At 36.3% G+C, this 14044-nt stretch overlaps 1 protein-coding gene across 1 annotated transcript in view; it reads right to left on the bottom strand.

Annotated features, from left to right (window-relative positions):
* The window catches only part of CSTPP1 (centriolar satellite-associated tubulin polyglutamylase complex regulator 1), a 146076-nt gene that overhangs the window by 110486 nt on the left and 21546 nt on the right, over nt 1-14044 (bottom strand). The window contains exon 2 of the mRNA XM_026707954.2: nt 10386-10488. Within this exon, the coding sequence (XP_026563739.1) occupies nt 10386-10488 (103 nt within the window). The remainder of the gene's footprint in view (nt 1-10385; nt 10489-14044) is intronic.

Here is a 14044-nt window from a genome sequence, read left to right as displayed (position 1 = left end):
AAACCAATTTGTAGTTGGAAAGAATAAATAGCTAAAATGAAAACTGTTCAAGGTGAGTAACAGCTGTTCAGTCCTTTGTTGCAACCTGATGGAACCTTCCTTAGAAAAATCTGGGGAAGCAGCAAGTTAATTCCTTGTAAGAAAATTAAAGTTTTATGTCAATAAATCTCATTTTCTTTGCAAGTTGTAAGGAAAATTACATGAATTGAGTAAGGAAAAGTATAAACAGATTAAATATTCAAGCAATACATCTTACTGAATATTTAATTATTCTTCCTTTTTTTCCTATTCATTCTCAGGGCATAGAAAACCAGCTTTGGCTCACTGAGCAAAAATAAGTGGCTCCCGAGAGCATGCTGTTGAGAAAATGTCAACATGCAGACCTTTATTCTATACTGAAGTGGAATCTTTGTCACACTTCATCAGCAGAAAGGAAAGCCCAAGTGGTGAAAGGAATAGAATATAATTACAATTCACTGTTACTGGCTACCAATTACTAAGAAAGCAACTAAACATTCAGTAGATATTTTTTACCATTAACTTGCAAACATTGACATGCAGATGCTGAAGACATTGATATTCTATCAGAATAACATATTTAAACTGCGAAATCAGTGGCTTTAATTCTCACTTGATGTATAATATCCAAGCTAATTCCAATATAATTCTGAAGCTGGATTTCAAATTTCTCAGCAAAACAATAAAAAGAAAATAATTTTTAAAAAACCGAAAAACAAAACAAAATGCTAATCAGTTGGCAGATCAAATAGTCTGCCTTTGGCTTCTCTAATTCAATCTCCACTCAAAGTGTGCAAGTTTTGAATAAACCGAACTACCCTCTACATTCTGTATCTCAGATCAATGCAATGACCATTTCTTCAGTATAAATCTCAGAATGCTATTTCATTCTCTAGATCACAGGGATAAAACTACATGCCAGAGTCTCCTCCTTTTCAGTATTTCTAAGAGTGGGTATTTTAGCAACATGGAAGACTTGTCAGTAATCAGTAAACAAAGCATCTCAGGAGAAAATGCCAATTGAAAGTATCACCTCATAGCCAGATTGAGGATTGGAGCAGCCATGCATTTATCACTAAGTTTGTTATGGTCAGTTTGTTATACTGTTGGAGATAATGCTGTCCTCTTTAATTGCAGTAAAGGCAATGCTGAAATCATTGCAGTTCTATTAAGGACAGTCACTCAGAATGTGGTCCTTAATGGAACCACATCTATGTGAAGGGAAGTATACAGTGGAGTTCCTCAAGATTCTGTCTTTACCAAATGCTCTTCAGCATCTCCATAAATGTTCTAGATGAAGGGATTGAAGGGCAGTCACCAAATTTATGGATGACACAAACTTGGAAGGAATTGCTAATCCTTCAGAAGACAGACCAAGATAGGTAGGTATCTAGCTCAAAAGTAAGGCCTATGAAGGGATCCAGTAGCCTTGTGGACTACTGCTTATCTATGAGTCAGCAGTGTGCTGCAGTTGCCAAAAAAGATGACGTGGCCCTTGGCGGCATCAACAGAGGGATAGCATTGAGATAAAGAGAAATGATAATACCATTCTATACTGCACTGCTGAGATTGCATTTGGAATATTGAGTCCATTTTGTTCACCACAATACAAAAAATATGCTGGGTCCCTAGAAAAAGTACAAAGAAGAGCAACAAAGGGGTCTGGAAGCTAAATCCTATGAAGAACAGCTAAAGGAGTTATATATGTTTAGCCTAACAAAGAGAAGATTGGGGTGAGACTTGATAGCAGTTTTCCAGTACTTGAAGGGCTGCCACCTGTGGTATATTAGAAGTAATGAGTGGAAGGTCCTCATAGATCCAACCTGGTAATAAGGAGAGATTTCCTGACAGTGAGAACTATTAAGCAGTGGAATACCTAGCTTCCCACAATTGTGGGTGCACCATTACTGGAGGTTTTCAAGAAAAAAATGGACAACCATTTGGTATGATATGAGGACTTCTGCCTTGGGTGTGGGGATTAAAAGATTTCTAAGGCTCCTTCCAACCTTAGGATTCTATTATTCTCAGTCAGTAGAGAAAAGAAACGAACTTCAAATATGAGATATTAAAAGAAAGAGATAGAAATACATGGCCAGAATGTGAAAGTCATAAACACAAATATTAAGTTGAAACTATACATTCATTAGGTCATTTAGCCTCATGAAAATTTGAATCAGATTTTCCAAAGCTTATTGAATGGATTTAATGATGACAAAAAATAAGCTTCAGTGGCTTATTTTTTCGCTCACAGATGGAAAGATAATGCTGCTGGCACTATTACTGTTTAGTCTTCCTCCTCCACCACTATCCCCAAACTTCAAGTCAACTTTATGCATAGGAAATAAAAGAATCTCAAAATAAACACATCTTAAAAAAATTCACATTTCTTCTTAAGAAAGAGATGCCTTAGATTGGGCAATCTATTCTACTAATCTCATTGTGGAAGTTACATTACATACAAATTGTTGAGGAATTGTTGATGTGTGAAGACATCAACAAACTATTTTTGTTTACAACATGCAGAAACAAGATTTGTTTAATATTCAGTTTCTGAACCTATTCCTCATAGCAATATTAATAAAGAGTTTTTATTAGCACTGGGTTTTGCCAATTAAGTAGCAAAAATCTATTGGCACATCTGGTAGTTGCTATATAACAGTATAGCCATCCAAAAGAAGAATGCTAAAATCCAGCCAAAAGACCAGTCTTCTGCCCAGTTGTCATAATGTTACAGAAACTAGGATACATGTGAACACATGCCAGAATCTCTTACATTAACATACTCCACTTTGTCACCTTGGTTTTTCTTCTTGGAAGGCTGAAAACTCCCTTGAAAAGGGATTCTTGACAACCTTAATTTTAATGTAATTGAAGATTCCCTTGCAGAGAAACTTTCGAAAGAAGAAAAGGACATTTTAAAAAATCATGCATCAGATATTCTTCTTGGCTTATTTATCACTTTCTCATCAAAAACCTATTGAAATAATGATGTATCCTGCTACAATTTCCAAAAGAAAAAATGATTAGAGTACCATCTCAGCATGTCTCCTCTCTGGCATAAACTTTCAGAGACTATTGGGAGCATTCTGCCTAAAAGAAACCCCATCCTTGCTAGTATTTAATATTCTCTCATCATGTGTGTTACAGTAATATGATCCCTTTTTTCAGAAAGTCTTCTATAAAAGCTGAGCACATTGGCAATCTTTTGCTCATGTTCTATGACAGGCTCACCGTCACAGGAACAATCACAGATTTGTTTGACCAAACTATTATAGCAAAGGAGTTTGGAGAGAAGAGGATTCATATATTCTTCAGTAAGAACAGAAATCTGCAAAAAGTTTAGGAATGGGAAGAGAGAGCACAATAGAGAGTGCTTTTATCAGTACTTTCTCAAAAATATTAACATTTTAATACTTTTTCTATTGCTCGTATTGAAGATGTTTTAACTGATCGTCTCAGTTACTTACTACCTAAGTAATATACACTGCTCAAAAAAATTAAGGGAACACAAAAATAAGACATCCTAGATCTGAATGAATGAAATATTCTTATTAAATACTTTGTTCATTAAAAAAGTTGAATGTGATGACCAGCATATGGTCTCACAAGGGGTCTGAGGATCTCATCTCGGTACCTAATGGCACTCAGGCTGCCTCTGGCGAGTATATGGAAGGCTGTGGATGTCGGGCCCTCATACTACTCTCATAGAGTCTGTTTCTGACCGTTTGAGCAGCCACATGCACATTTGTGGCCCACTGGAGGTCATTCTGCAGGACTCTGGCAGTGCTCCTCCTGTCCCTCCTTGTACAAAGGTGGAGGTAGCGGTCCTGATGCTGGGTTGTTGCCCTCCTACGGCCTCCTCCACATCTCCTGATGTACTGGCCTGTCTCCTGGGAGTGCCTCCATGCTCTGGACACTACGCTGACAGACACAGCAAACCTTCTTGCCACAGCTTGCATTGATGTGCCATCCTGGATGAGCTGCACTACCTGAGCCACTTGTGTGGGTTGTAGACTCCGCCTCATGCCACCACGAGTTAAAGCACCGCCAGCATTCAAAAGTGACCAAACCATCAGCCAGAAAGCATAGGAACTGAGAAGTGGTCTGTGGTCACCACCTGAAGAACCACTCCTTTATTGGGAATGTCTTGCTAACTGCCTATGCTTTCCACCTGTTGTCTATTCCATTTGCACAACAGCATGTGAAATTGATTGTCAATCAGTGTTGCTACCTAAGTGGGCAGTTTGATTTCACAGAAGTGTGATTGACTTGGAGTTACATTGTGTTGTTTAAGTGTTCCCTTTATTTTTTTGAGCAGTGTACTAATTCACTTATTCGTCATCATAGTCAGCTATGCCTTAACTCTTCTCAGGATGTTTTTATCCTCCTAACACACTTAACCGCAAGGTGCAGAACACAAGCAAAAGGAACAACAATAAAAAGGAAAAAGGACAAGAAATCATTTACTAAAGACAATACTTGCAATTGAATGGAATCTGAGGTCAATACACAAGGTCCTGAGAGCATTGCTTTCTTACAGCTTTAAGGCACCTTAGTAAAAAAAAAAAAGGCATTTCCTGACTAAAAGGTGTCCATGATAAATTAAGAGGCTAAGGAGAGAGCAGGATAGCATTGGAGGCCCAAACAACTTCAATTTTGCCACAGTAATTTTGCTTGCTTCACTGTTTGTCTCTCTAATGTTTTAATTCACTGGGCATCACAGTTGGCCAGCAGTGAAAACAGGAAGGATCTCTGAAGGTTTGTGCTAATAGTAAGAAGTCTGGGTTGAAACTGATGGAATAGGACATGGCTTGGAACACTGATTCTCCAGTTAGGCTGTGTCATCAAAGTTGTTCCGGAAATTGTTTGGGAACAGCTTGTTGCATGGACTGTTTAAAGTAGGATGTGTGGATGACAGTTCAATTTGGGATGACAACATTCCATCAATGTAACTTCCTTGTATTTGTTTCTCACTTTATAACATTGAGAAGAATGAAATTTGGCTAGAGGCATGAAGAACCATATCTTGGGTGAGAGAGTTGGGTACCAGGGTCCTGATATTGTTTACAATATCCAATCTCTAATAAAAATAAGATTAAGTAAGTAAAGTAAGTGGCAGAGAGTTTCAAAAGCTCAAAAGTTACTCGAGCTTACTGTGATTTGGCACAAGATACCAGAGAGCTATTCTGGTCATAGTGGTGGCACAACCAGGGAGAATAGAATCACGGTGATGGTGATGATAATACAAGGCATTTGAAAGGCAATGAATGGACTTCACTCAGGGAAATGAGGACTGGTATTTCTGACTGAACTTTTTATTCTTCATTCCAAGAGCCAGGGTACCAGATTCCTTGAAGCCCCAAGGGTTTGGCTCAAGTTACTGAATGCTAGGTCTGCTGTGGGGGAAAATATCTCCACCCATGATTTAATTATGGATTAAAGAGAAACCTGGCTTTCATACTAAAATCTGGGGGTAGGGGAGGGGGAATTAATATCTCAAAGATCTGCCTATAAGAGCTTTATCAGTACTAGTGCATATATGGAAAGCTGTAATTATTGTAATCTATGAGACTGTACTGGCATCAAGATGCACTACTCTATAGATAACTGGATGTGAGGTCTTATTTCTGTAGTTGAGGAAGAAAGCATAGTTGGGCTGGATGATGGTGTACCATTCCATCTGTTGCTTAGCCAGGGCTATTCAATGTAATTGCAAACATGGAAGTTTTCTCCCGCGGGGTTGGGAGACTTCAATGTGCCCTCCCAGGGTGAAGGGTCTGGATCAGCATAGGAATACATGACTGCCATGACAGTCATTGACCTGCCCCTATTTACAGTATATAGAGCCAAACTGAGATTACACATTAACTGCTTTTGCAACATGATCTGAAAGGTGAGGAAAACCAAGTTTAGTCCCTTGTCATGAATAGACCATTATCTCTTTTTGTTCTACAATGGAAAAGAATGTTTTAGATTAGTCTTCTTCAGATACCTATTGAATCCAGTTGTTTTCAGAAGGTATTTTGGGAGTTTCCTGAAGATTTGTGGATAGTTTGGTTAAAATCATGATTGGCCACAGGAATAAGGGGGTAACTAAGGGATTAAACCAATTATACCAGAGTAGCCTCTCCCCACTCACAGATCCACTGCAGCTGCTCAGTTTCCTGAGGAATTTAGGGAAATGAAGAAAGGGAAACAGCCATTGCTAAAGAAAGTCCCACCTCATATCTTCCCTGTCAGATTAAGAGTTCAAATCTGAACTTGGATAGTGGTGATTCAAGGGGCAAAAAGAAGATGTTTTGTCATTTTATTGTGACTTCTGAATGCTGCCTAGTGGCTTTTTGTAAGAAGACTTGTTTCCTTTCGATGATTAGGTGACATCAAGCTGATTAGCAAACACATAGATATGCAGTACTTTCTTCATGAAGATCTGTCCTCAACTTAATCCTTCAATGATGTTCTTATTACCATTATATTCACCTTGCTGCTGGACATCCTTTTTTCTCCCCTTTTCCACTTTTCCCAGAATTGTAGACTTCTCAAAAGAGAAGTGACAAAGTATAATAATTTGAACACAGTAATTTGTGCCTCAAGTAAGAACAAATTAATTAGTCCTATGATCCATGTATTTGTTTTCATGTCATGATTCCATGGAATTTCAGGGAATCATGAAATTCTCAAAAGTCTCCTACAACTCCAAAACCATTCATTCTCTTGCTTCATTTCCATTTCCTTGTCATTTTAAAAATAATACAATAAACATAATGTCATTTTCCTTTTAGAGAAAGACAGTACTGAAGAACATCTGAAGGGTCACTGTAAAGAACGTTCAGAGCATTTGGCAAATAAAATCAGTTAGATTCGAACAGAGTTGGATTCTAGCTGGACAGTGCTAATGAAGATGACTGGGCTTCAGCTTTGGAAGTGATCTGTGATTCATCGCAGAAGTCTGAATCATCTGAAGACTTTCAGCATTGGGGGTGGGAGGATATACTTTAACTAAATTCCTGCAAGGCAGAGTAGTTTGGGGTTTTGGGACCTAACCAATCTAAGACATGCCATCTTTGACTCTGAATGAAGTGCTGGGTATTTTTATCACTATATCCATATATATATAACAGAATTACAGAGTAACGAATTTCCTCCTCTCAGAGAACTCTGGTATACTTATTTTCATTTGGATTTCAGGACAGTAGTTTAGACCTGGTTGTTCCATCCAGCACAGGAGAAGTGTTTGTTGTAAATGAAGTCTGGAATCTGGTGGGTACATTATTTTGTGCTTTTTAAGTTTATTGTTTTGATGTTGCTTTTATTCATATCGTGCATTGGGGTTTTTATTTTTTTCTCATCAATGTTGATGTTAGTCAACAGAGCCTCTGTGAATGGGAGATGTACAAATAGAGTAAATAAGTAAATGATAGAAGCATTCTGGCTCCAACTGCACAGAGTTCTCTGATTCCTTGGTTTTTCTTTCTTTGTTTATGCAAAGTAACCTAGTCGGACTACAGTTGGAAAAGAAAAAAAGAGAAAGAGAGAAGCTGTTTAACCTTTTCCATCTGAAGATCACTTTGTCCAAATTGCATTCTATCCTATTTAGATCAAGATGCAGGAATTGTGTAGGTTTCTGTTTCTTTTTTCAAAAATAAAACACATAGCTTGCAGATAACAATTCTGAGATGGAAAACAAATAAAGAACATTGCTAGTTAGTCAGCCTTCAACTGTAACCTGCCTTCAGCTACTTAACTCTTTTTTAAAAATGCAGAAGAAAATATCACACAATTCTGCAAAATGTATAGTTTGATTCAATCCTACAAAACCCTTTTAGAAGTCAGGCTACTTCTTGTCTTTGCCTAGGCAGAATATTTTGCTGGGAACCACAAGGAATTTTAGGAATTCCAGAAATGTTCACCAAACAACAAGAACTTGTGCCACCCACACAGCATGGCATTTCCCACTTTGTCCTTCTCAGAAACTGTGATCTCTCTCCCATGCCACCTGACTTAAAAGAGAAATACCTCACCCCCTCAATTCCCCATTATTCCACTTCTAAGATCAAGCAGAAATTGACCGGGTTTACGTTTTCTTGTTTGTATTCACTGTGTTTTTCATTGCATCTTTTCTTCATGAAGCCAAACATGCTAACCTTTTCAGATAACAGATTTTATTTCATTAGGACTTCTTCTTTTCAAAGTTAAAGCAGAATATCCTCAGAAAGTGATTGCATGTATGTCAAATATATGTAGAATATAGATCAGATTTGCACAATTTGTTGAGGGGAAAAATACTTGTGGGCTGTAAAGAAATACCTGAAGTGCCATTCAGCTGTTCCGCAGCTAGCTGGAGCTGGTGGATGGCAGTGAGGCTTGGAGGTACTTGGCAGCATAACTTCTGGCACAGTGGCAGCAGTGGCTTACTTTTTAAAAAACATTGGTGAGCCATATAAGACTGCTTGACATGCTGTATGAAACCCACGTACCATGGGTTGGACAGGCCTGATACAAATGACGGTCTTGATACAGAGAGGGAAGATCTGCTTTTCTTGCTGGATCTAATGGACAAACAACTAGAAATGACTTATGGATATATATTTTTTGTTACACAGTAATGACATGAAGATGAAAAGATTTTGAAATACTGTACCTAAATGGAAGAATGATAGGTAAAAAAGCCAATTTACAAACAGAGCAAAATTGACATATTTAATTAGAGAAAAGAAAATAACTTATGTTTGTCAATGACTGGTAACTCTTTATGGACTTTTTGCTGAAAATAGAAAAAAATGTACTTGTGATTTATAAATTGGATGATTAGAAAATGTAGCTTGTGGAAAAAAGGAGTTATGATATAAGGTGAGAGAGGGAGAGAGGGGAGGGAGGGAGGGAGGGAAAGATGATAAAACTTATGCATTGTAACTGCTGTAAATTGGAAGACATTTAGTTTTTCTATTTTCTCTCTCTTTTTCTTTCACTTCTGTATTCTTTTCTCACCACTTTTCTTTTACTTTCCTTTATTTCCTTTTTATATTTTTATCCTGTAAAAAATTCTTCAATAAAAAGGGAAGGCCCATTACCAACCCATCAAACAGATAAACATGGCTTAAGTCATATGAAGATATGAGGAAGACAGGTGTCCCCCTAATTCATATGAAGAGGGATGAGGGGAAGCACATTCAGACTTGCAAGATTTTGTTCCTGTACCTATCCCACTAAAACTAGTTTTAGTCTTACTCACCATCTGCCTCTTGATTAGTCTACTGTATAGAGCTGCCAGCATATTACCTATATTAAAATAGATTTTTTATTTCTATGAGCTATTCTTCATGAAGAAAATATTGAGTTTGCTAAGAGTGGACACCAACTTAATGGCACATAATCTTCTATTTTAGAAAAAGAGGAGGAGATGTCTTAAAGATCAATATTCTATTCATCTAGAAGTTTTCAAAAACAGGAAAAATAACAATCAAGTCTATCACATGGCAAATTGGTGAAGATCAGAGAAATATCAGACTATCAGTAAAATGAGATCAGTCATCAAATTCAGTAATATAATGTTTTTCCCACATCCAGAACTTAGGACTGGCTACTGTGTTATTATAAAATAATGTTTGATATATCTTCTACTGAATTGAATCCAGTTAATATCTGGTTACACCACCTAGCTGTTTGTGCTTAGCTTCTCTGAAGTTTATATCTAATTCTAGGAGATATTAACAAATACATGACTGGGCAAGACTCATACTAGGGAATTAAAAATCAGTTGGTTTCTTTAGGCTAAGCTTTTCTTAAATTGAATATACTATTAAATGAAATCAGGGTTCATTTAGGACCATCTAAAGATACCCAGTGAAAAAGCTTGGGAGAAATTTCTTGTAATCCTCCAAGAGGACATTTCTTATTATGGAAAAGCCTCCCTAAAAAATTAGATTTACCTCAAATTTGTAAGCATTGTATAATCAGAAAAAAAAACACATCGTTGTGAACAACTTTTTTTAATTGGTTGGCTAACAACTTTGGAATTTTGCATAATGTATAATGTATACATACATTATACATACAGTATACATACAGTATACATATACATACATTATACATACAGTATACATACAGTATACATACAGTATACATACAGTATACATACATTATGTATACATACATACATAATGTATACATACATTGTTCCACTTTAGCTTAGGTTGGTTGAATTTTTTTCATCTTTGCATTATTCTATTTTATGTATTTTTTTACCATGGAAATGTTATGTTGTAGCACATATTATATGAGTGCATTAGTATAAAATCAGAGGGAGAATCAGATCGATCTCCCCATTTTCCATAAATAAGGAAACTGGTAGATTGCAATATACTTACTATTCAGTGAAGAATCTGGCAATGCCATATTGACCAATATCTTCCTTGCTTTCTAGTAGTTGACTCACTGCATCTTCCATATAAGTAATGACATGCCTTTGGGCTGAAATTAAGAGTAGAATTTGTTATCCTGTGTAAAGGTCTTATCATATGTGTCTTTCTGTTAATACAATTGGAACAATTAAAAATTTAAAGACTTAAACCTTTCGTTATGCTTCTTACATCCTGAAAAGCATATATACTGACCTCGCTCACACATTTCAGTATGCCTTAAGATAGTTCCTTTAGTTTTGGTTTAACATATATTAATTCAGGCACTCAGTATTATAACCCATGACTGACGTTATAACAAATTATTTGACTGTGAGTTATTAAATAAACCATGGTTAAATAAATGAACCATATAAGCCCCCTAAAGTTGCCTCCAGGCAAGTTGGGGAGCATATAAGTCGGAAAATAAACAAATAGGCAAACTATGTGTGAACACAACCACAGGTGTACAATCTTATGCTATCATATTAATAAAATGTGTCCTGAAAAGTGTACATTCTGTGCGCTGAGATATCTAAGACCCTGAGATTTGATCACATTTTCTCCACATCATTAAAACAATTCCTAGGTCAGGGGTACATGTTTGTGTGTTATATAATGGTAGTAAAAATTACACCATAATTGAATAATTTATTGTATTTTATATCTGCCAGCTACTACAGGAAAAACAAATGAAAGCAGCACAGAATAAAAATAAAATTTTAGATATAATTATGTGTTGGGCTAAGTCGACTCTTAATATATTACTGTTCAGTTATTCAAAACATTAGCCTACTAGAATCTTCTAGAGAGTGATTCAGAATTTCAAACTTATTATTTCACAATCAAAATTAGACCACCTACATTCTGAACTTGCCAATTGAGTAGTGTGGTCCTCAATGTGTCACACAAAGCCTAATGCAACTCTTAAGCCAACGTAAGCTGGGCACCCATTTTAAAGAGACTAAATGAATTCCTTTATTAATATTAACAGAATAATAGAGCCAGAAGGGACCTTGGAGGTCTTCTCATCCAGTCCCCCTGCTCAAGCAGGAGACCCAATACCACTCTGGACAAATTATTGTCCGATCTCTTCTTAAAAACTTCCAGTGATGGAACATCCACAAGTTCTTGAGGAAAGCCATTTCACTAATCATTTTCACAGACAGGACATTTCTCCTTAATTCTAGGTTGGATCTCTTTTTGTTAAGCTTCACGAGCTTTTTTGGAAGAATTAGACACAGAGTTTTTGTACAAATATTTCAGGATAGCAGATATATCCTAAAATACTTCCAAAACATGTTATTTTTCAATGGACTCTTATCATACATCAAAGTGACATGCAAAGACACATTAGAATCAAATAGTTCGTAAACAAAGCTGTACATTTTCAAGTGTGCTGGAATAAGGGTCATTGCAACTGGACAAAGACACCATTCATTTATACGTTTCATAACTGGATGAAATGCTTTAGCAATCTTGCTGCTTTAACAAAAAGAAATGGCCACACAAGCAGAGTAATATTTTGCATGAAGAACTTGCCATTTAGCCACTTTGATGCCAATTGCTGATTGAAAACTTTTCCCACACAGCTTTCTACTAGCATTACTTTAGCCATACACAGCAAAATTCCCCTCCAAAATACCCTACAGGAAGGTAAGTTTTTATTTGGATATTTTGAAGTGTATCAAGACATGGTCAAATAATAGGCATGCATCTATATATCATGGTTGTCATTATATGAAATTAAATGATACTGTATATAAGTAAGCTACCTAGATTTACACTGGATACTGAATTGTACCAAGTGCCACACAGAATTTCACTTTCCACCTTTGAAAATGATGTATCTTTGGGGAATGACATTCAAAATTTACAAGTAATTCTATTTAATCACAACATAATCTAGCTGGCTCAGTCACCCCCGAAAAGACAGAAGCATATGACAGTTACTAGGATTATTCATTATAAAAAGACCTCTGCAGCTGCTTTTATTTTCTTGGCAATTTTCTTTTTCTTTTTTTGGTTTTATTTCTTTGGATAGATGAAATAAAAGAAAAGTGGGTTACTAATGAGAAATTGTGAAATATCTGGATCTGCAGAATTCAATAAAGAGACAGAATAATACAGCTTCATCAGGAAATACCCAAATTCTACAAACAATTTGCACTGATGTTTCCTTATAATTAAGTACAATAGCAACATGTAGGACTATACTCCATAAACAGCATAATGAAAAAACAAGTCTTATTATTTCAAGTTATTAGAAAATGCATTCCAGAAGCATTCCATTTTACATTACTTTAAATGTAATGAGTGCCGTTGTGGATAAACTTTCAAAGAAAATAGCACAAGAAAATACTACTATATTCTTTCCTTTCTATAGTATGAATAACTGCCTCTGCATCTCTCTATTTTAGCCTTCCTGACCCGTATATGGTCCACTTTATCAGATCAATCAAGTGTTGATCCAGTGATTGCAACAGGAATTGACAAAGCAACCGGCTTGTCACTCAAGCCTGATGTTATAAGCTAAGAGACAGTGACTGATCCAAAGTCACCCAGCCAGCTAAGGTAGGACTTGAACTCACGGACTCCTGGTTTCTGGCCTGGTGCCTTATTTACTAGACCAAACGGGCTCTCTAACAGCTCACCCACATACAGTATCTATTTTGTTCACCCTGATGAAAGTGATAAGGTGGGAAGGGAGAACAAACCCAGGAAAAGTGTCTGGAAAACATGACTTGCTACTGGGCATTATTATTATTAAAACTTTGCATAGATTCTGATTGCTATCAGGTTTTTTATTTTGTTTGTTTGTTTTCCACCTAGAACATTATTTAATACAAAAGTAGGTAATACACACCCTGGAAAATACCTTGCGGCCAACAGCAAGGTTGTCAGCCAGAGGTTCAAAGATATTATCTGATAATAAAAGATATAGGGTGTAGTTTTATTTAATTATTTTAATGCAAAAGAATAAATGTTAATTTATGTGAGTGATTAAAGAAAAATAACTCTGCGCACCTGTATTGCCTCAGGGAAGAACGACTAATGCACTTCAGTCAGTCACACTCCAAAGTTAACAGCAACAAGGTTATTTTCATCTTTGCCCCTCCCATCCTTTTCTCCATATGTCCAAATTCTATGCTCAGTAATTTCAAGACATTATTCTAGCTAGAGACAGTGTTTAACAAATTCAGATACAAACTGGCAATAATTGTCCACATTTCTCAAACCTATTAGGATTTTTTTCTCCTCACAATGGGAAGATAAATACACACACACACACACACACACATACACACTCTTTAGCAGAGGGGGGAAAGAGGGAGGAATATTTTAGCCAAGCTCTTGGCCTAAGTTCTGAGTTCTGAATATTAATGAACAGTTGGGAGTTGTTACAAAGCTACCATGTGAAATGTATTAACAGTATTAGAAGAGCAAATCTCAGTTCTTACTAGTTTTTATTATAACATAACTTATTCAGAAATAATCAATTGTAACGTATCATTTCTATTGTTATTCTTCAATTTCCTACTTTTCTGTCTAACCATTGATAAAATAAATCCCCTATCTTATAGTACTCTTTTTCTTGTTGCTCTCTAATTGCTAATGTTAATCTACTC

The sequence above is a fragment of the Pseudonaja textilis genome, chromosome 1 (assembly GCF_049901715.1).
Source record: "Pseudonaja textilis isolate UNSWEBS1 chromosome 1, rPseTex1.2, whole genome shotgun sequence".
Taxonomy (NCBI): domain Eukaryota; kingdom Metazoa; phylum Chordata; class Lepidosauria; order Squamata; family Elapidae; genus Pseudonaja; species Pseudonaja textilis.
The sequence above is the reverse complement of the archived record's forward strand: the minus strand, read 5'-3'. Positions and strand labels throughout refer to the sequence as shown.